General features: G+C 41.2%; 1 protein-coding gene and 1 pseudogene across 2 annotated transcripts; both read right to left on the reverse strand.

Moving 5' to 3' along the window:
* Positions 1-7,193: 7,193 nt before the first annotated feature.
* On the reverse strand, positions 7,194-22,197 carry KCMF1 (potassium channel modulatory factor 1). Of its 2 annotated transcripts, XM_050338898.1 has the most exons (5): positions 21,927-22,197; positions 19,808-19,909; positions 16,229-16,403; positions 9,154-9,433; positions 7,194-7,819 (listed from the first exon to the last, which is right to left on the reverse strand). In XM_050338898.1, the coding sequence occupies exons 3-5, from the start codon at positions 16,368-16,370 to the stop codon at positions 7,567-7,569; spliced, it is 675 nt and encodes a 224-aa protein (XP_050194855.1). In that variant the 5' UTR covers positions 16,371-16,403; positions 19,808-19,909; positions 21,927-22,197; the 3' UTR covers positions 7,194-7,566. The 2 variants fall into 2 exon arrangements, with proteins under 2 accessions (XP_050194855.1, XP_050194856.1); XM_050338899.1 differs by lacking the exons at positions 19,808-19,909; positions 21,927-22,197 and having other exon boundaries at positions 16,229-19,750.
* LOC126652229 (ras-related protein Rab-7a-like) lies at positions 9,440-15,511 on the reverse strand (annotated as a pseudogene).
* Positions 22,198-23,301: the final 1,104 nt, after the last annotated feature.

Genomic DNA, 23,301 nt, shown 5'->3' on the forward strand with positions numbered 1-23,301 from the left:
TCGAGAGAGCACGGGGCGGTGGGGAGCAAAACACAGTTGTGCAAGAGCAAGACTGAGAAACAGAGAAATTGAGGACAGAGAGGGGGTGAGGGTAAAAGAGAGATTGAGAGAGGCAGAGACTGAGATCGAGAGAAAGAGAAGTCCAAAGGCAAGGAGACAGAGACCAGAAAGATGCTGAGAAACATTGAGGCATGCTGAGAAATAGAGCAAGAAGGGCAGGGAAGAGCTGAGAGACAGAGTTTTACCCTCTGTGAGGGTAATCAGAAATTGAAATAGGGCAAGAGAGACCAAAAGCGAGATTGAAACCTGCTGAGAGAAAGAGAGGGGGCTCAGGAGGCACAGGGGGAGATGATGGAGGGGGCATGGGGGGGGGCCAGAGAGAGAGAGGTAAAAACAAAGAGAGGTCATGGCCAAGAATGACAGCAAAAGAAAGAGAGGTAGAGCTTCTCTCTTTGCAGGGGGCTGCGGTAACTGGGAAGTCCCTTACAGAGACAACGTCTTCTACCCTAGTGGGAAACATGTTCAGTGGCCCACCAAATTCGGAAAAGCAGTTTGCATATGGGACCCTTCTGGTCCCCATGAACCCTTGCAAACAAGATGCTTGCAGCAATGCAAATAATTAGCAGTTCTGTTGTGATTTTTTTTCTGGTTTCCTAGAAACAGGAAAACAGTCCCACTAGCTCTTTTAACAGCCCCATCAGCTCTTTTATCACCCCCATCATGCCTGCTACTCCTTTGTGCCCAGAAATAAATATGGTCTTTCAGCTCTGCGGCACACCCACTGCTCTTGCTGATCCACTTCTTTCTACCAGTAGTTGTGATCTTGAAGAGCACAGGGATGCAGTCTCTGTCCCAAAGCCTGGGTGCCAGCACCTAATCCCACACCTGGGTCTTGCCGTTTTCACAGTAATCATGAACAGGACACTCTCAATTGCATACTCAGTCTTCTACTTCTTTGCAGCAGTCCCCTAAGGCAATCATTGATGTTGGTAGTGCCTCTTTGATAACGTTTAAGAAAGGGTAAAAAAAGATCAGCAGCTGTGAGAGTGGAGTAAGAGAAAGAAACCTGCAGACACCAAGGTCAGTGAAGGAGGGGGAGGAGGTGCTACAGGCAGTAGAACAGAGATTCCCCTGCAGCCTGTGGAGAAGACCGGGGTGACACAGGTTGTCCCCCTGCAACCCACAGAACACCATGCCAGAGCAAATATCCACACTGCAGCCCTTGGAGGACCATGCACCAGAGCAGGTGGATGTGCCCTGAAGGAAGCTGCAGCCCATGGAGAGGAGCCCACACTGGAGCATGTTTGCTGGCAGTACTTGTTACCCCATGGAAAGGACCCATGCTGGAGCAGATCATGAAGGACTGTATTCTGTGGGAGGGACTCCACACTGGAGCAGGGGAAGAATGTGAGGAGGAAGAGATGAACGGTTATGAATGGATCGCAATCCCCATTCATTGTCTCCCTGTGCTGCTCAGGGAGGGAAAAGGACATAGAAGAGTTCATATAATCATCGAATCATAGAATATCCTGAGTTGAAAGCGACTCACAGTGATGATCGAGTCAAACTCCTGGCTCTGCACAGGACAACCCCAAAAATCACATGTTGAGTATTGTCCAAACAGTTCTTGAACTCAGAGAGGCTTGGTACCATGACCACCTTTCCTGGGGAGCGTGTTCCAGTGTCTGCTCACCCTCTGGGAGAAGAACCTTTTCCTAATATCCAACCTAAATCTCTCCTGAGAGAGATTCATGCCATTCCTTCAGGTCCTATCACTGATCACCTGTTCAGGGTCCTGGGGGTGCCACCAGGGATTTGTGGGGATACCTTTTTGTAGATAGCTTTTCCCCACCCAGGAGATAAGTTTCTCACTTTCTATGAAAATTAGTTATCATGTGCAGTTCATTCTTTCAGACCTTTCCGGAAATGAGTCAGAGGGCTTCGGGGGTCTTGGGTCATCTTGATCTCCCCCTATATTCCACGCCCGCTTCTTGGCCTAATTCCTATGCTTGCACTGTACTGTGTTGTACTTATCTCCAGGAACTAGAACAAGGACGTTTGTCCTGGAAAAGTGCTGCCCTACGTCCGTATGGCCCCTTCTCCAGCCACATCCTGTTCTTTCTCACGGCATGTTATTACACACAATCCATGGTTGGCTCCACAGCCATCCGGCTACTGGTGTTTGAGATATACACATTAGCCCCTTATCTTCTGGGCTTCTACAATTGGGATGGCTATTAACTACCGGTCTTAGAGGTCTCAACCGTGAGGTTATAGCATTGCAGAGCAAAGTGAGAGAGTTGGAAAAGGAAGTTGGGACTTTACAAGATGCAAAGGCAATCGTGCAAGAAGTAATTACTACTCAATCAGAGCGGCGCTATGAGCAGCAATGCACTGTAGAATGGCTGGTGGCGTGTATTGCTAACAAACAAAGGCACAGAGGTGGGAAAAGTAAGGTTTCAATTTCCCAAGTTCATACTCTCACTATGAAATCTTGATGGGATCTCAAGGAGCAGGATGGAAATATCTGGAGTGAGTCCTTGGACTCCGAGATTGAGTTTGAGCCAGATTTAGCAGATAGGGAGGTGGTAGAAGCACTACCCCTCATACAAGTGGAGAGGCAGAGGGATCTGACAGACAGAGGAGTACAGATCACATGCACTTATAGTCTGAAAGAGTTAAGGGAATTTTTAGAGGTCTACCAGGAGAAGAGTGAGGAAGGCATACTGGCATGGATTTTGCGAGCTTTGGATAATGGTGCTGCATCTTTCCACTTATTAATGTGTGAAAAAGATCTATTAAGTCCTACAACCAGAGAGGATCAAACAGGGATGTGCTTGATTACAAAATATCAGGGGCCCTGATGGGCAGGATGCTGCTGCACCTTTGCTATATAAATGGCTGTGTACAGCAACTTTAACAGCATATGCAGATGCTGCTGAATTAGTGCGGAAGACTGTTGAGGAGGACTGTAAATCGCTCAAGTGACCTTGCAGCTGGGAATAACCCTTGATAAACCAGTGTGAACAGCAAGCCAGTGATCCTCTAGCATGGACTGAGTGTAATGGTGCCTGCATCTCTGCTTGTGTGCTTCTGCCTGGACATTGCTTCAGGGATCCCTCAGTTAGCAAATTAATGGGAAAAAAACTACTCTATGTTTTAGTTGTATTTGTGGTTGTCCCAGCTCCCTTCCTGTGCTGACTCAAACATAGGTGCTTCATTATGAGAGACACATGGACATGCTGGAGAGAGTTCAACCAAGGGCCGTGAAGATGATTAAGGGACTAGAGCACCTCTCCTATGAGGAAAGGTTGAGAGAACTGGGACTGTTTATTCTAGAGAAGAGGAGGTTCAGGGGGGATCTCATTAATGTATATAAATGCCTGAAGGGAGAGTGAAAACAAGATGGAGACAAGCTCTTTTCAGTGGTGCTCAGTGACAGGAGAAGAGGCAATGGGCACAAGCTGAAACATAGGAGGTTCTGTCTGAGAATCAGGAAACACTTTTTCACTGTGAGGGTGACTAAGCTCTGGAACAAGTTGCTAAGGGGGATTGTAGAGCCACCTGGACATGATCCTGGGTAACCAGCTCTAGGAGGCACTGCTTGATCAGGGATGTTGGACCAGGGCACCTCCAGACATCCCAGCCAACCTCAGCCATTCCACAATTCTGTGAACAGACAGGGGACCCAAGACAGAAATGCATGCATATGTAGACACTTGGCTTTTGAGGCAAGCTAGTGTTTGTAAGAAATCTGAGTAACAGTCCATACCCTTGAATAACACACCCAAGATAGGTTAAAAAAAGGCTCTAATTTCTTTCAGAGTGAGAGAGACAAGTTAGAGGTACTGTCAAAACTCTCACTTCTTCCAACCTTACTGCATGTCAGATGAGCAATCATGATGACCTCTTCTGTGTAGAATGACTATGAGAACATTATCTTTGTGCACTGAGCCCAGACTGCTGGCAAAAGCTAACAACAACATTATAGAAGTGAGAGAACCAAGAAGCTCCTATGGGAAGAACAAAGCCTTATTTCTAGAAGAAACTACACAGTGAAAGTAGTGACAGCTATAAAGGCTTTCTACTGAGCACTTCAGTAGGTCTGACAGTCTACAGAATCAGTTATAATACTAATACCCTAATAATATGGCCACTTCCTGGCCACCTCATTTGACCTCCAAGTCCCCAGAGATGTTTAAGTTAAAATGTAATTTCATTCTGTTCCATGTTCCACCCACTTCATGCAAATGTCTCGTTCTGGCACAGTACCAAACAGATGAAAAATCTGGTTAAATCAGAAGAGTTGCAAATAATCTGAATTACACCATACATACTAAACATAAGTACTTACAGGCACCTAAAGCAGGACTTGTTCCCCAACAGCTTCAAAAAAGTTCATATCTCTTCCCATTTCTATACATTAATATGCCCTTATCCCCCCAGAAGGGAACATTTTTGCAGCACTTGTAAGCTCAATATCAGTATCACACTAAGGACACCTACAGGGTTTTCAGTCAGCACAGAATGCAGGTAAAAGACCGAGCTGATCCAAGTCTCATTGGTCTCCAGAGCTAACATACACAAACAAAGGTCAGCATTCTCACATGGGCAAAGTCTCATTTGCCATCTTGCAAGACAGTCTAAGGGCACATGGGCACCCTACCTTTGCCTGTAAAATTCAACACAACTTCCATGCTCCATAACGCAACATACAGATATTTGGTTGATTAAACAGAGGATGCAGAAGCAAGCCATGCCCGAGCCCTGAGGTGCAAATTCATAGGAGAGTACACCAAATTCCAGATGTGCTCTATTCATAGATGTAGTCTCTCTGCAAAGATTGTCACAGGCTGCTCCACATTTTTGGGAAAACAAACTTCTCTCACACAAATGCACAGTAATAATAATAATGGCCAGTCTTCGTGAGCGAAGATCCGGGGAAGGTCTTTACACCTTCCAGCCTGCGCATTGGATTTTTTAGGTGAGACACAGTGTGCGCGGAACTGAGCCCACCCTTTAATCCTAAGGTTCATCTGCCGGGGCCAAGCGAGCTTGGACGGTGGCAGTGAGGTCCTCAGGACGTAGATGGGTTGCCTTTTTAAGGGCTAATGAGCTCCATCTGCCCGGGAGTGGCCCTGACTGGGAATCGAACCTGGGCCTCAGTGGTGACAGTGCCGCGCCCTTACCACTAGACCACCAGGGGCTCCACAAATGCACAGTATTCTACAGTCTTCATGTCAATGTCAGGTATGCTGAATGCTAGGGACCTCTTTTCTGAGGCAGTGGTCTTAGGCAGGAAAATATGTAATATCCCCTCTAGGTCTCCCTTGAAAATTTTTCAAAGGCTATTTTCACTATAGCCCACAGCATTATGAAAATAATCATCAGTAATTTAAAATCAACAAAAATATAATTCTGGGAAACATTCTTTTAATGAAGAACACTTCCCTGTAAATACTCATCAGCAGAGTGCTAGAACAACAATCTCCCAGTCACTGTTTGGCATTATTTCTAAGCTAACAAAATCTAACACGCTTGTGATTCTTGGAGGAATTAATGCAGTAACTAAATTTAATTTTAAATGCAAACCAGCAGATACTCACATTCCGATAATAAACATGGACAACAAGAGTTTACCGGGTTTCCAAGTAAAAACACAATGCAGTTTGCAAACCCTGCAATGTAAATGTCCTCAGTAAACCAGCTATATAAAGATTTCAAATAAAAAATGAATATTTATTGATACTATTTTTAACCACATCTTTTCTAGAAATTCAATGCATCATTTCTATATGCACTGCACAGAATATGCACTTTTAAAAACGTGTTTATGTAAATCACCCATGGTTTCACCATGAAATGCCTTTGCATACAGTTGTGAAGGATAGTTTAATTCCAGAATTTCTTCTACAGATATCTGGATAATACACCATCAACAAAGAATCAACTGAATAACAACCCTTAAAATGCTTTATTGAATGGAGTATTTTTGTAATGTGCAGAAGATATGTCCTAAAAGACTACCGTTTGATTTTTTATTTTTTTAATAACCTCAACAATCCATTAAAAATGAATCTTTATTGAAGGTAACTCCTGAGATAAACAGAAGACTAGTGTAAAAAGTTCCCCTAAAACATTTTCTGTTGCAGATACTAAAAGAAAAACAATGCTAATATGCTACTAAATGGAAACAATTGGAAGTTGAGAATTGAGAAAATGAGAATGGAACTTAAATATCAACCTATGGGGTAGCTTCTTTTGTTGCTGTTATCTTAGATTAACATACATATCAGTTCTCTTAGGAACATCATCAGGTTTTCAAGTCTAATTTTCAAAAGTTGTATGCTTTTTTATCTTTATAAGCTAACTTTACATTCCAAATAACTAGTCTTGCTGTCCCTTGCTTTGGGGTTATTATAGTAATCCATAAAAAACCCCTTTATCGGATTAACACTATAGGCAAATAGAATGACTCAATTAAAGAGGCTTTATTTTTATGTCAGAAATATAACCCAAAACTTCAATAAATAAAGGTTGATAGGAAGCTAGCATTAAGAATCCAAATTGTAACATATGGAGATATCTGGGAGGTCAAATCCTCAAACTCTCCTAAATAGTAAGGAGTCTCTGTAAACTATGAATACATAACTCAAAATTATAAGGACTATGAAGTCTTAAAACTAAAACAACATAATCCAAGTTAATTCCTCCCCACTGCCACCAGATCATTTACATCTAAATAAGGTATATTTAACACAAAAAAGAAAACTTTAAAGAAAGTTGAACAAAATTTGGTGTTAGGGCACAGAGAAGCCCTTTGTGATAGATTCCAGTAGTGGCCCTTGTTTTTTGTCTCCTACAGATGACTACAAAGTTCAATTCCATATGGATATGATGTCTAACAGGGCAACACAGTGGTCACAATACAGCAAAATGTCACACTCTGTAAGCAAAAATATAGCCCACTGCAGAGTTTTCATTAATACACAGGGAGAGTACATAAAAAGGTCATTGGTCATGTGTTACCCAATGGCTACTTCACGGCTGCAAACTGCTAGTGAGCATTAATCTTTTTTTTGGTCACATTACCTTTGAATAATGGGAAAGCTTTGGTGTTTTATAGTTTTACTCCTTTTTAAATGACAAGGTCACTAAAAACTCATGCACACTGAAAAAAAATCATGCAGTAATTAAGGTAAACCATCCAAGCAAGTTTTATTCATTAATATTCATAAATACACACAGCAGCTTCATTAGAGATTTTTTTATTTTTTCCTCTTCAGTTTGAATGTTGAGTATTAGGAGAGCTTTTTTGCACGTCAAGCTACAGGACACAGAGCTTTTTTTCTCTGCACTGCAACCTATATTTACCTGCTAAAAGTAAAAATTGGTTAATTGGAAATGATTATCATATATATCTTTTCTCTCTTCCTTTGAATGTACACAATGTAACAAGAGTGACAGACCTGAAATTACAATCACCAAAACAAACCCAAGATAGTTGTTGTCCACTTTCATTGGCAAATACAGCACAGAGGACATTGTCTGCAAAGTGGGATGCCATCAAAGAGGAGGCTCATTTCCTTTATTATTCTCTTTTAAATTTAGATTTTCTAAAGCAACATCTAGAGGCATAATATCTACACAGCCCATAGCACCAAAATCAGCAATCTCTCCCCGTTCATCCTCATCTGAGGAGGAACTTTCTTCCTGCATCAAAGTGGACAGTAGAAGCTCTTGAACAAACAAGCTGCGATCTGCCTGTTCGCTTTCTTTTGACTGACGTTCTGCTTCTGACATCTTAGGATCATTCAACCTGCATAGCATCACAGAAAGAGAGAAGACAGGCTTAGTAGTATCATCAAAAAAATGGTCTTTCACTAATTACCTAAACAACTGGACTGATGCATGCTGAATAACATCTGAAAGCCATTCCTTTGAGAAACAACCTAGGTACTGCTGCACTTCTTTTGACGTACAAATCTGACAATATCTGACACTCATGATGCAAGAATACAAACATTTAACAAACTTGTTCCTAGATGCTTTAAACCCTCCACTTCATAGAAATACATTTTAAGGCTGACGGGGAAAAATAGCTATTTCTCAAATTTGTTTCCCCACAGAGGCGTTATGTTTTAAGGAGCGTTAAAATTCTCTACTCATCTCTTAAGTGCTCATTTTGTGCCCAGGACAACTTCTAAATTCAAGCATGACAAAATACATTACTAAACGCATAATGCCCAGAGATTCCCAAAGCACAGTACACCATTCTCTTTGCTTATCAGTGCATGCACCACCACCATAGCAGAAAGAGAATTGCTTGTTTCACTTCTGTCCTAGCTCACAAGATCAGTGACTGACATTTGCAGATACTTTCCCTAAAGTTATGATTTTCAAAAAACTTTGGACTGAGATATCACAAGTTTTGATAGAAATCAGCATGACAGCAATAACTTGTCCCAAACCCAGTTTCTAGATACAGAAACTGTTTAAATGTCTTTGTTCTTTATCAACATGCAACTGAAAAACATCTTTCCCCCATGAATCCAGAAAATCAATATTCTAAACCTCTGAAAAGAGCTGGAATGAGGGTGGGCAACTCTTCTATAGTAGAATGGACTAGATGATCATTGTAGGTCTCTTCCAACTGAACTATTCTATTCTATAGATCTTTAGGATGTAGCTATACTTTCTGAAACAGATATGCATACTGCTTATTAAGAGCACAATCCTTCTTTGCCTTTTTCATCCAAAATACTTATTTATATATATATATATAAACCTCTATTCAACCTTCAGCCTTCATTAAAGATTCATTTCCTATTAAATAAAACTACCTTTTAAGTTCTCTCCCTTCACATTATCAGCATAAAAGTTTGAAACATATTATTGTAAAGGCTCTTGTCTTATCAGTAGTAGGGTAAACAAGCACAGTTTAACAAATTGAAAAACAGCAAGTAATATTTATTCATTGACTAGGAACAAACACTCACCAGGATTGAAAAGATGCTACCAATGCAAACAAAAGCATAGTATCTCAACTACAAACTTAATTTAGTGATCTGGCAGTAGTTTTACTGAACTCTATGACCACAACAGGACCAAGGAAAACAGAAATGGCAGAGTTAAAACCACAAACCAAATTACCTCATAAGAAGAAACTGGGAATTCTGTATAGTCTGATGATTGTTTTCTGTGTTAGATGTATTTGTTGCTGCTATAGATTGTGTAAGAGTGGTGGGGATGCTGCTTGTGTTAGTGCGTCTAGTTGCATTGCGGGCAGTTTCCAGTTGTTGTCTTGCTGCCTGTGCATGCTGTCTCTCCAACTGCAGTTGCATCTGCAGTTGCTGTAACTGAGAAGCAGAAGGGCCAGAAGAATTGAGCTGGCCTGCAGAACGTCTCACGCCTGATAACTGAGATAAAAGCTCTGCCAGAAAAGAGAGAAGTTTCTACAGTGAAATCTGCTTAAATATATATCACACAACAGCATAATTATGTCCTCAATACCAGTATATCAATTCCTTTGCTTTCTAAAACCTTTAATCAATGAAATTCATGGAAAAATTGTATTGATTTGAGAAGCTTCATGGGCTATCCATTACAAACACCCCATGTCTCAAAGCCCATGGGAAGATTAGGAATCATCTAAAGAACTATGCATAAAAAAGAGAGTCAAATCTTAAAGCTTTTTAAACTAATAAGAGTCAGCCTATGGGGAATACCATATAAGCAATACCCTGTACAAGAATTCTCTAAAATTGTATCTTCAAGTTAAAATAGCTTTGACCACTTCAATTCTGACTGCAGTTGGTGGCTTTATGCACCTTAAATGCATATTCCAGAGGGAAGTTGTGCTGCAGAAAAGACAAATAATTACAGCATAATTTCAGAGATTTTTAGAAAATATTTCATTCAGAAAGGCTTTTTAAATACTGTATTATATGAAAAATATTTGACCATAGGAGGGTTTTTTTTTGAGACTTTTGACCTATGATGGAAAAAGAGAAATTCTAATGATAAAAAAAGTTAAATAAATCTAGCCAGGATTCCTTTCCTCCAAAGTTCAAGACTGTGACAAATTCTGTCCATGCTAAGCATTTCCCAAAATAAACATTAATAATAAGTTATTGCCCAGTAATTTACTACAGATTATATTCCACACAAAGTTGTAAGTACTACTTTGTTGTGTATTATGCAAGGAGGGCAGAAGTAGTAGATTAGCTTTTTCCCCTATCCATTCAATCCTCGTTAAAGCTGCAAGTCATTATTATAGGTCATGAAAATTTTCCTTCCATCTTACTTTCATGACATAATTATTTGAAACTAGGTTTTTCTTAGGGGAATAAAGCACAATGTGTTAGCTCTTTGCATCAGGAACACTTGGAATACCAACAGTAAATGTTCAAGTCATTTTTAATCAGCACAGCTAATCATTAGCTACCAAAAATATTTTATTTCACTAATTACTGATAACCACCACAAGGAGAAAAATAAATAAATAATGCTTACATGTCTGTTACAAGCACAAGTTCTAACTTCTGGTAGTATGTACTAATTATTACCCCAATACAAAGGAAGACTTATAACACTGCCAGGTAAGACAGATGTATTTTTCCTTGCTATTTGTAAGATCACTTTGAGTACAGTTTAACAGAACCCTGGTAGCAGATGTGAATTTGTAAATTTGAGACACAGGATTGGCATGACACAGACACCCAGCCAGGCTGCACTACATTCTCTGAATGCAAAAAACATTGACACTAAAAAAAAAAACAACCCCCCCCCAAAACTCAAAGGAATACCATTTTATTACACATACCCCTAAATGGGAAGGCCTTGTGAGGCTGAAACAAACCAAGGCAGCCACTTCATGTTTAACTCAGCTAAACTAACACTCACTGCATTGGTAAGAGGAAGTGTTGCATTCCAGGACACACAAACATCCTCTCTTCTTGCACCAACTCAAGACTCATGACCTAACTGAAGTCATAAGGATGACAGAAAATTTTTCATCCTTTTTTGCTGCGATATTTTTAGTAGCAGGAGTGCATCCAGCAGGTCCTGGGAAGTGATTTTTTTCCCCCTCTATTTGACATGGGCAAAGCCACATCCAGAGTTTAGGCTCCCCAGGACGAGAGACACATGGACATAATGGAGCAAGTCTAGCAGAGGGCCAACAAGATGATCAGGAGTCTGGAACACAGTCCAGGAGGAAAGAGTGGGAGAACTGGTTTTGCTCAGACTGGAAAAGAATACTTTGGAAGATATCTTATTGCTGTCTGAATCTACCCACTTGGAAGATACAGGGAAGACTAAGCTAGACTCTTCTCAGAGGCACACAGCAATAGGACAAGAGTCAGACAAAGAAACAAAACATGAGAAATTTCAATTCCATCCTCCCCCCCCCATCCCCTTTTAAAGCATAAAGGTTTTTGAATGCTAGAACAGGTTGTCCAGAGATGTTGTAGGATCTCTGTCCTTGGAGGCATTCACAACTCAACTGAATAAGGCCTTGAGCTGCCAGATCTAAATAGATCTCCTTTGAGAAAGGGGTTGGAAATAGACAGCCTGCAGAAGTCAATTTCAAACTAATTTTTTATATCCTTTTTCTGCCATTTTGATGAGTTAAATCAGCTCACAGAGGGCCTGAAAAGCAGACAACAAAACAGAGGCAAAAGAACGAGGTGGGTGTGTGTGGGTGGGTGGAGCTGCAGCTTCCTCTTTCAAAAGCAAGACACTCTTAAGTTGGTTCACTGCCACAGAATCATAGCTGAACAATAAGAAGCTCCAGTTTAAACATTCATGCCCTTCCAGGATCTGAAGCAAAGACAAATAATAGCAGGGTATATATAACTGTAGGAAGTCCTGAAGTTTCCCTGACACTTATAATTTTTCACTATAAAAGTGTAAGATTGATATCTCTAAGATTTTACATTAGACCATCTAGTCCAACCCCCCTGCCATGGCAGGGACATCTTACACTAGATCAGGTTGTTCAAAGCCCCATCCAATCTGGCTTTGAACACTTCCAACGATGGGGCATCCCCAACTTCCCTAGGCAACCTGTCCCAGTTATGATGAGTTACCCCTATCATAAAAAAAAATTCATCACATCCAATCTAAACCTATCCTCTTTCAGTTCAAAACTTTTGCCCCTTGTCCAGTCACTACAGGCCCTGATAAAACAAACAAACAAATAAACAAACAAACAAACTCTTTGTCTTTCTTATAAGCCCCCTTTACATTTTAAAAGGCTGCAATAAGGTGTCCCCGAGCCTTCTCTTCTCCAGGATAAACAACTCTAACTCTCTCAGACTTTCTTCATAGGAGAGGTGTTCCAGCACTCTTATCATTTATGTGACCCTTATCTGGACCCACTCCAACAGGTCTGTGTCTTTTTTGTACTGCTGACCCCAGAGCTGGATGCACACTGGATGCAGGACCTTACACTTGACCTTGTTGAACTTCATGAGGTTCCCATGGCCCCACTCCTTAAATCTCTCAAGGTCCCTCTGTATGGTATCCCTTCCCTCTAGGGAATCAACTGCTCTACTCAACTTGGTGTTGTCTGCAAACTTACTGATGATGTACTCAATTCCACTGTTTGCATCATTGATAAAGATATTAAATAGTACTAGACCCAGTACAGACCCATCCGTTAATGATTTCCACTTGGACATTTAGCCATTGACTGAAATTCTTTGGATGCAGCCATCCAGCCAGTTCCTTATACATCTAACAGTACTTTTGTCAAACCCATCTCTCTCCAATTTAGTGGCAATAATGTGGGGGACTATATCAAAGTCCTTACAGAAGTCCAGATAGATGACATCCATAGCTCTTCCCCCATCCCTGATGCATTCCCTCCAAGATAGAAGACCAGTACATTAGGCAGGCATGATTTGCCCTTGCCTAGGGCATGTTGTCTGTCGCTAATCCCTGCCTTCCATATGCCTTGACATAGGATCATAGAATCATAGAATTAGCTAGGTTGGAAAAGACCTCTGAGATCATCAAGTCCAACCCTTGATCCACTACCACCACAGTTACTAGACTGTGGCACTAAGTGCCACATCCAGTCTCTTCTTAAATACCTCCAGGGACGGAGAATCCACCACCTCCCTGGGCAGCCCATTCCAATGCCTGATTACCCTCTCTGTAAAGAATTTCTTCCTGATATCTAACCTAAACCTCCCCTGGCAGAGCTTAAGACCATGCCCTCTTGTCTTAGTGATAGTTGCCTGGGAGAAGAGACCAACTCCCACCTGGCTACAACCTCCTTTCAGGTAGTTGTAGAGAGTGATGAGGTCTCCCCTGAGCCTTCTCTTCTCCAGGCTAAAGAACCCCAGCTCCCTCAGTCTCTCCTCATAGGATTTGTGTTCGAGTCCCTTCACCAGCCTTGTTGTTTTTTTCTGGACCTGCTCCAGCACCTCAATATCCTTCCTGAACTGAGGGGCCCAGAACTGGACACAGTACTCCAGGTATGGCCTCACCAGTGCTGAGTACACGGGAAGAATCACTTCCCTGGATCTGTTGGACACACTGTTCCTGATCCAGACCAGGATGCCATTTGCCTTCTTGGCCACCTGAGCATACTGCTGGCTCATGTTTAGCTTCTTGTCAATCCAAACTCCCAGGTCCTTTTCTGCCTTTCCAGGAGTATCTGTTCCATGACAGGCACAGAGATGAGGCTGACTGGTCAGGAGTTCCCAGGGTCCCAATTTTTTTTTTTTTTAATTTAATTGGTTGCATATATTAACATGTACTATGAGATTTTTTTCCAAAAGAAGCATTACATAATACATGGATACTGTAAAAAGATCTGATTAGTTAAAAGTAACAAGCATTAACAGAGATACATATAAAACTCAACCTAGTTGGACTGAGTGCTGAACTTGCAATGAACTATGGGTAATCAGCCTTTCCAGATGCACAGGGGAAAACATGAGACAGTTAAAAATGTATGTAACTTGTTACACAGATTACCTGCAAACAGTTTCTCTCCATTGGACACCTGGAATTAAATGCAGTTTCAAGCATATATGAGTTTCCATTCTAAACTAAGAGAAAGGTCTGTTACCATGAAGTGTGATGTGGACAGTGTGGGGATGTGAGCTCTGAAATGCAGGCCTCAGATGCTCATGGGAGATGGGTGGATTTTGACAGCTGGAGATGGATTTTTTTTTTAAATTTCATTTTAAACACAGAAGAGGGCCTGTGTGTTTGAAGGCCTAAGTGTGATATTTGTTTGTGAAGGACTGTGCTCAACCCCTCCCTTCCCCTCATCAGCTGCAACTCTCTACAGAAGCCTTCATTCAGTCAGTCTTGTCTAGTTTGATGGATTCAGGGAATTCATCATAAAGCTACACTTTGGTTTCCTGTTTAAGTGCATTCAATTGTCTGGAAAGCGTGTTCCACATTAATGGCCTCCTTGGCACTGTTTTCAAAGTAGGGGATGTTGTTTTTACTGTAGCACTAGGCTTGCACCTGTTTTGTGGTGACTTGTCTGTTTTCTAGATCCATCTTGTTTCCCAGCACAAAAAAAGGAAAGTTCTCAGGATCCCTTGAATTGGCCTGAATGAGGAATTCATCCCTTGTGCTGTCTAGGGTTTTGTTGGGGGCTGTGACATCAAACACCAGGATGCAGCAGTCCACTCCCTTGTAGAAGGCAACTCCCAGAGACTGAAATTGTCCTTGGCCTGCTGTATCCTATATCTGCATTGTCACTATCCTGTCATCTACCATGACCTCTTTTGTCAGGAAGTCTGCACCTATTGTAGCCTTGTATTGATTACTGAATTTCTTGTTCACATACTGGTTCATGAGTGATGTCCTTCCCATCCCAGAGTCTCCAAGGATGATGACTTTCAGTAACACTTTCTTCCTTCTTTTACACTGGTGTGTGTGCCACAGAGTCCAGCCTGAGACTTGCTTTTATAATAATAATAATGGCCAGTCTTCGCGAGCGAAGATCCGGGGAAGGTCTTTACACCTTCCAGCCTGCGCATTGGATTTTTTAGGTGAGACACAGTGTGCACGGAACTGAGCCCACCCTTTGATCCTAAGGTTCATCTGCTGGGGCCAAGCGAGCTTGGACAGTGGCAGTGAGGTCCTTAGGACGTAGGTGGGTTGCCTTTAAGGGCTAACGAGCCCCACCTGCCCGGGAGTGGCCCTGACCGGGAATCGAACCCGGGTCTCCACGGTGATAGCGCGGCGCCTTTACCACTAGACCACCAGGGGCTCACCGAGACTTGCTTTTACCCTTCTAAAAAATAGGTGTGATGTTTCCCTTTTTCCAATCACTGGGGACTTCACCTGACTGCCATGACTTTTCAAATATGATGGAGAGTGCCTTAGCAACTACATCAGCCAATTCCCTCAGAACTCTGGGATGCATCTCATTGGGTCCCATAGACTTATGTACATTCAGGTTCCTCAGGTGGTCATGAACCTGATCTTTACTTACAGTGGGAGGGACTTTCCAAGTCCCCATCCTGCTGTCCATCCACTCAAAAATTCAAAAATGCATGCATACATATCATATGAGGAGAGGCTAAGAGACCTGTGACTCTTCAGCCTGGAAAAGAAAAGGCTCAAGGGAGAGGAATTTTAACAGTGTATATAAATACCTGATGGGAAAAATAAAAAAGAAAGGGAGCCAGACTCTGTACTGCCCACTGACAGGGTAAGAGGCAGAAATTAAAACAAATGAAATCCATCTGAATACAAGAAAACACTTTTTACTGTGAGGGTGATCAAACACTGTAACAGGTTGCTCAGAGAGGTTGTGGAGTCCATCTGTAGGAATATTCAAAACCTGACTGGACATGGTCCTGAGCAACCTGCTCTAAGTGGCCTTGCTTGGAGGCATGAGTAGAGGGAAGTTGAATGGGGTTGTACTAGATGATCTTGAAAGGTCCTTTCAAACATCAACCATTCTTTGATACCACCTGTGAACAGCTCAGTCATGGGAACAAGCCTAGAAGTCTCTAAATTTTAAAGCACAAGCTAAAGGGGCAGTGTTTTTCATTTCAGAAGTTCCAGGTTCAATCCCTGTAGACAATCCAATTAAGGATACTTTTCATCAGTAAATACCCATCAATTACAATATTGGAAAGCATTTTTTTAAAGACAGAAAAAACAGACAACTATCATCATCTTGGATTTTGTTTCAAAGTCTATTTAAGGACTTTGAGCTAAAATCAGTGGTTATAGCTCTTACCAGCTATAGGATCCATGGTTTCTCTATTGCTTGGAGAATATGAACTCTGAGAAGATGAAAGGCCACCACTGGAACTGCTAGTAAAGTGCATGTTTGATCTACGTGCACGGGGGCCTCCCAAACCCCGGCCTGGGTGAAACATTCTACGTACGTGCCGGACACCACTAGATTCATCATAACCAAGCAGTTAAGAAAAGTCTTTTGCTATCAAGTATTAAACAGCAAGAACATTTACTAGATTGAATAATTGGGCAACACACTATTCCTCATTCATAAAACAATGATTCAACTTTATAAGCACCATGCAATCATAGCTATGGTGCCAGTAAGACCTATAGATGTGAACCCAAGGCACCCAAGGCTCCTTGCACTAAATTCATCTTTCCCAGGCTTTTTTATCATGTCTAAAAACTGTCAGGATGGATTTTATGCCTTATGGATTAAAGTTTCTACTAGGTAATGCTATAACTGATGATGCATATTCAGCAGAACACATTACTCAATAGACATAAGGATTTTAGCATCAAAATTGGGAAAGAAGGGTATCTAAATACCGAAAATAATCTACAAAGTTGCTATTCTTACCACACAAACTTGTTCTCCCAAGACAGTCTAGCTAAAGCTTCCTTTTATCTTAAGAAGCACTAGTGCAATTAACTACTAAACTAGGAAATAATGTACTTATATATATCGTATTTTTCCAATTTATAAATTAGTAGTTTTAGCTCATCTTATATCCAATTTATTTATTTTCAAAAATAGCATGTTTATCACTTGAATAAAATCTATTATTTGCAGCAGACTGGTGCCCAATGTCTTATCCCACAATGCATAATTATGGCATAGAATTGATTTCCTCACAGTATTACTGAATTGAAAAATTTAAGACTGAAAAATTAAGACTTCTTTTGGCAAGTAAGAATATCCAGTTACCATAATAAATATTTTCATGAGGAATTGAGTCTCTTAAATCTATTATGCTATAGAGCATAAAACATTTCACTTTCAGGAGGGTGTAGGGACAGAATGTGAATGCAGAAGATTTATTTGAGGAAGAAAAAGAGTTTTACTCAAGGAGGTCTTGCTGGGAAAACTAGGCCTAGAAAAAACATGGTGTGGGAGAAAATTCTTTCCCATGAATAGTGCTATCTATTTCTCTGCTTGTCTGTTTTAGAAGTTAGCTTCCCTTTTGTGAGAAGAGATTAAGTTCTTACAGACATGCCTGAGGCCTCTGCTGGGAGAGAGGGAGACCATAAAGCACAGGGGAGAACACAGTCTTGAAGTTATGCACAAGCAAAAGGTGTTGTTATAAAAGCACCAGAATGGTTTTCCTGGGCTGCTCTTTCAACTGCTGCATGATTTAGCAGTGTATTTGGGGTTTCTGATATTGGAACAAACTTTTCCTCAATACCCTAGTTGTGGTTTGGTCACCTGCCTTCATATCAATTCTTACAGGGGGGAGGGGAGGAATCTCCCTTGAGACAGAATATAGTTGTCTAGCACAAATTGATTTGTTCCTCCTTTGTATCTGTTGATACTGGATACTGGTAGTGACAGAACATTGTCACTAATATTTTACTGGTTGACTACTGCTCTCATGCAGTTTGGGAAGCTTTCTATAGCTACATATGACAGAAAAATGCCCCCATTCTGGACCATTTTTAAAGTAAACTTGGAAAATAAGATAACTAGAACATCCTTAATATAAATCCTTTGAAAAAATCCAGCCTTGGTCTCATTTAGAGAAGGGTTGTAGTAGCTTGCTAACTGCACCTTTCAAAGTGTTTTTAAGAAAAGCAACATAATTTAAATATACTAGTTAAGAGTATATTGATGTCTCACCCAACTATGATGGGGTTAAAAAAGCATTTGGAACTCTTAACTCAGTGCAAACATATACTGAAAACAACCAAGCTAGAACCATTTACAAGGTCAAGACTAAAGCTATGTTTTAAACAGTAAAACAGCTGAAAATTGTTTAAGAAAGAAACTGGAATTTAAAGAGCTGTCCAGAGTCTCCAGAGATAAAGGTGGTATCTTGCAGTGTCTGCACAGGATTCTTCACAAGAAATATGTTCAGCCATTTAAAACAGCTTAAAACACCCTTCTAACTGTTACACAGAAGACCATATCCTTTCCTAAACTGATAGCAACTGAGCAGGAGGAAATCTCTCCCCCATTTCTTCCTTTTAGTCTTAACTATCAGAAGACATGAAATAGTACTCAACATGGAAAACTAGTCCAGAAACTCTATCAAGTTTTGTGGACTTGGCAACACTGATTGCTAAAGTAATGTTGTACAGATACTTTCACGTGCATTTCCTATAATTATTTATAAAGACTACCCCCATCAGTTTTGTGATAACTGACACTGTGGCCTTACTCAGAAACTGAAAAGATTACTCTGATTTCTCTAGCTCTTATGTAGCTAGTAATAAAGAGACATTTTACAATTAAAAGTTATCTGACATCACCGATGTGGGAGGGGAAGGAAAAACTTCAGAAGCATGAATTGTAATCCAACACCTCATCCACTTCAATAGGAAGCCAATTTCACTGTGTAATTCAGACTGACAATTAAAATGCTAACAAATTTAAATACAGACCACAACCAAAGTGAAATCATTTCCTTTCATGTTGCTAGCAGTAGATATAATGACCTTGAGTTGTTAGGCCGGTTTTGTTTTTTTTTTAAGAAGCCCTGAACAAAAAAAGGCACTATCAAATTATACCAGGAATGTATTTTTTAAATGAGATACAGAAAGATAAATCATTTCAAGATCACTTAATGAGTTTTTCATGATGGCCTGTACTTCCATGAAGAGTATCTTCTGAAATTACGTTGCAAGAATTTGTACAGCAAAAAAAGTGATACATTACTATTCCTAAGACCAAGTAACAGAAAGAAAATTGTACTTAAAAGTGCAAAGAAACTGACAGTTTGAGCTCTTCAGTCATTGAGCGTAGTTATATCCCTACAATTTGCAGATAACAAAGATAGTCCTAATCCCTAGGAAGTCTCCCTAGATCTTCTAGTTATATCTTTTAAAAAGTCAATAAATAACAAGCTGGAACTACCCCATTGAAATACAGTAATAAAACTAATCAAACACTTAAGATCCCTCAATTTCAAAGTCCAAAGCATTCTCTAACAAACACATGCTTTCAGTGAAGTCTGCTTTCAGTCCTGTGATTATCTATAAAACACTATTACATCTGGATTGCTGCTTTCCCATACACAAAATGGCATCAGAACTAATGACCAAGAAGGGTAAAAACTGCAGAAAGAAGCAGCTGGATATCAGAAACATCTTTATAAGGTTTTGCTATCAGGAATAAAACAAAAACACACACCCACATTGTCAAGCAACACCCAAAGCCCATTCACAGACTGATAGATATAGATATAAATATATATACATATAAACAATTTAGACTTATAGTTCCCCTATAACTAAACACCAATTCTAAAAAATAAGCAAAACTGATGTAGCCATTTGACTACATAAGTCAGAACAAGTAGTTACAGCTATAATAAGGAACAGTCTATTCCTTTTCCCTCAACTTAAGAAAGGATATTAAATCTCTAGGAGCTCTGTGTTCCAGTGTAAGATGAGCTGCAAAGTCATCTGTGACATGATTAGGATCCCCTCCAGGCAATGCTGCACATATTGGACAGATCTGAAACAACAAAATGAGAAGAAAAAAAAAAACCACAACCAACTTTACACAAATCACAAAACACAATTCAGAGTTGATCACTTGACATGGATTCTTATACTTACTTATAATTACTTTTCCTTGTAATTATGCTTTTAATAATACCATGGAAACCAAAAAGTAAAATTTTCAAATCCTATCTGCAATGTTTCAGCTTTCAAATTTGTCTTTCTATGTCAATTCCATCACAGACAGTAGGTCTAGTTACACAGGATTACTGCTTGAATGTACCTATATATGACATTATCAAGTTCACTGTCATAGGTTTGAAAAGAGATGTTGGAATTTTTTCCCAATGTCTGCTCTCCCGCCCCCCCCCCCATCTGTTTCTTCCGGGATGAGGGTGGGGGACAGAGCAAAGCCGCACGCGCGCGGGAGCGGGAGGAGGGCGAGCTCTCTCGGGAAACGGAGGTTGCTGCAGGGGAGGGCTGGGACTCTGTTGTTCGGGGGCTTTAGGGTTTGGTCCGCGGACTGGGCAGAGCAGAAGCCCGGTTTTCGGCCGCCTCCTTTTCTTTTCCTTAGAGGAAGTTTTTTTCCCCACGGGACACCTCGCGGAGGACGACTGAGAGAGAGACCGACCCATCCCAGAGCGAGGTATTCTGCTTTCGACTGCCTGTGGGAAAAAGGACTTTTTTTTTCAGTGCTGACTGCGAGCACACGTGGCTGCGAGCAGCTGTTGAACAGCTGAGACAGTCCTGCCTTCCCTCCCCTCACCGGGTTGCTGAGGATTTCTACTGGACTGATTGGGGTCTTAACATCAGCTACCAGAGTGAGTTGTGGTCTTTGCCTTCAGCCACTGGAGCAGGAACAGTATGTATCCCCAAACACAGCTAATGGGGGGAAATCAGCATGAGTGAGGGGTCAAACACTGGTAACTGAAGCAGGACCACCAGTCACAGCCCATGTGGTGCCTGGTGCCAGCTGCTGGGGGAAGGAGTGAGTGGTTGTCTGCATCTTCCCCAAACCTGGTGTGCATGTATATTGGCTAGTAAGTTGAGTCTAGGCAGAGGTATGAAACAGGCAAGGGTCTGTGCTGGTACACCCAGGGGAACGTGCAAATATGGAGTGCTTGTGAGATGAGTGCATGAGTGTTTGCTAGTGAGCATCAAGCTGGACTAGCTGGCAAATAGGAGACCAATGAAGCAAGTAAGAGTGCCTGGGATCCAGACAGGGGCACTGGACAAAGAGGGTCATGCCAGTACTCAAGGGATGACAGTGAACGTGCGTGCGCTTGTGAATCTAGAGAGTATTATGGGTACCTTCACTATAGCAGCAACCTTCTATCTCTACCAGGTGAAGAGGAAGGAGGGAACTTGTCTGCCTTATGTTTTATGCAAGTCCTACATGTAGGTGCTGTTGAAGGCAGCACTATGTCGGTGCTTATCTGTGTGATGGGCCATGTGTCAGTGTCCTCCGTGTGTGTACAGGTCTCCGAAATATGTGCTCAGCTTCACTACTGGTTGAACCTGAAAATGGGAAAGTGGCAGCTGCATCCCTCAGCCTAGGCAGAGGCCCTGGCTCCCCAGGCTGGGCTTCAGTAGCTGAGCAGAAGGGAGTCCTGGGCTGGATAAAGCAACCATGCTCTTAACATCCCTTAAAATTAGAAAGTCACCATATTACTTGGAATGAAATCCAGGATATTACTAAAAAGCCTTACGCCAGTAAAGCTCCAAACATCACAGTTGACTTGACAGTTTCTAGATCTGTTCCCTTATTATCATCACCTCCCCATGTATACAAGTATACTGATTTTGGCTGGGATAGAGTTAAATTTCTTCATAGTAGCCCATATAGTGCCATGCTTTGCCTTTGTGACCAAAAGAGTGTTGATAACACACCAATGTTTTAGCTATTGCTGAACAGCTCTCACGCATCATCAAGACCTTTTCTGTCTCTCACACTGCCCCAACAGCAGGTAGACTGGGGATGTACAAGTAGTTGTGAGGGGACACAGCTGAGACACTTGATCCCAACTTACCAAAGGGATATTCCATACCGTATGCCATCACACTCAGCAATAAAAAACACAGGGAAGAAAGGAGGATGGTTCAGAGTTATGGTGTTTGTCTTCCCAAGAAATCATTACATGTGATGGAGCCCTGCTTTCTTGGAGATGGCTAAACATCTGCCTGCCAATGGAAAGGAAGGAATGAATTCCTTATTTTGCTTCGCTTGCATAGGCAGATTTTGCTTTCCCTATTATCTCAACCTGCAAGTTTTTGCACTTTTACCTTTCTTATTCTCCCTTCCATCTTATCCCATCCCATCCCCCTAGGGACAGGGGACAAGTGAGCAAGCAGCTGTGTGGTGCTTAGTTGCCATGAGCACTGGACCATGACCAGTATTTTTGGCATGCAACCTAGAACTCAAAGGGTTTGAGATAATGACAGATTTGACCAGAGCATATTAGAGGGAACATATAATTATTATAGCTGCTTAACCATCCATGATAGTAACTGATGAGTAATGCCCCTCCTTATCCTGACCAATGAGCATTTTTCCATATTTTCTACCCATCCTGTTGCTGGGGAGGGAGGTGAGATAGAGCAGCTTGATGGGCACCTGGCAACCAGCAAAGGTTGACCCACCCCACCCTGGTTCTTTCACTTCAGTCTAATTGCTCCCTTAGTAAATACAAAATGGATCCACTAAGTCTGACTGAGTAGCAGAAAACTGACGTCTTTATTCTGAAACTTGATTCAAAGATGATATCTGATTGCATTTCTTACAATTTTCAGAGCTACAACCCTAAAAAACCCCAAACTTCTACCTGAATACTGTTTTTGAAACCCAGTAGCAACAGTAACAATCATCATAATGCCAGCCACATCTATCTGAATTTGCCCGGTATCGCTGACCATTACCCTTGATCATTTGATGGAGAAATAATAATTACTGTGCTTTCAAATCTAAAAATGAAGAAATATACACTGATAGTTCATATGTTTTTAGGAAAAAACAGGACACTTTTGAGTCTCAGAACAGGTTGACCAGTTTTACCTCCTCTGCTACTCCTTGATATAAGGCCCTTAGCAGGCTCTAAGAAGAGAGATTGTCCTTCTCCCACATAATTTCCAAAAAAAATTTTCTTCAAGCATGCACGTTTTTATAGGAATCTACAACAAAAATAACTAGACATTTCCCTGAATGTCCTTCTGTAATCATACATTCCTCAGGCATGCACAGTATTGACACACAAATATAAATATATTCCCCACTGCTGGAAAGACACCCAAACTTCTTAGTCAAGAATTTAACCTAGGATTGCTAACACACATAACTGTTGAATTAGTGAAGTGGGCTTTAGAAAGAAATACAAAACATACCTGCACCATAAAGAGAAATCTAAAAAA

The sequence above is a fragment of the Myiozetetes cayanensis genome, unplaced genomic scaffold (assembly GCF_022539395.1).
Source record: "Myiozetetes cayanensis isolate MyiCay16 unplaced genomic scaffold, myiCay2020 scf708, whole genome shotgun sequence".
Lineage (NCBI taxonomy): Eukaryota > Metazoa > Chordata > Aves > Passeriformes > Tyrannidae > Myiozetetes > Myiozetetes cayanensis.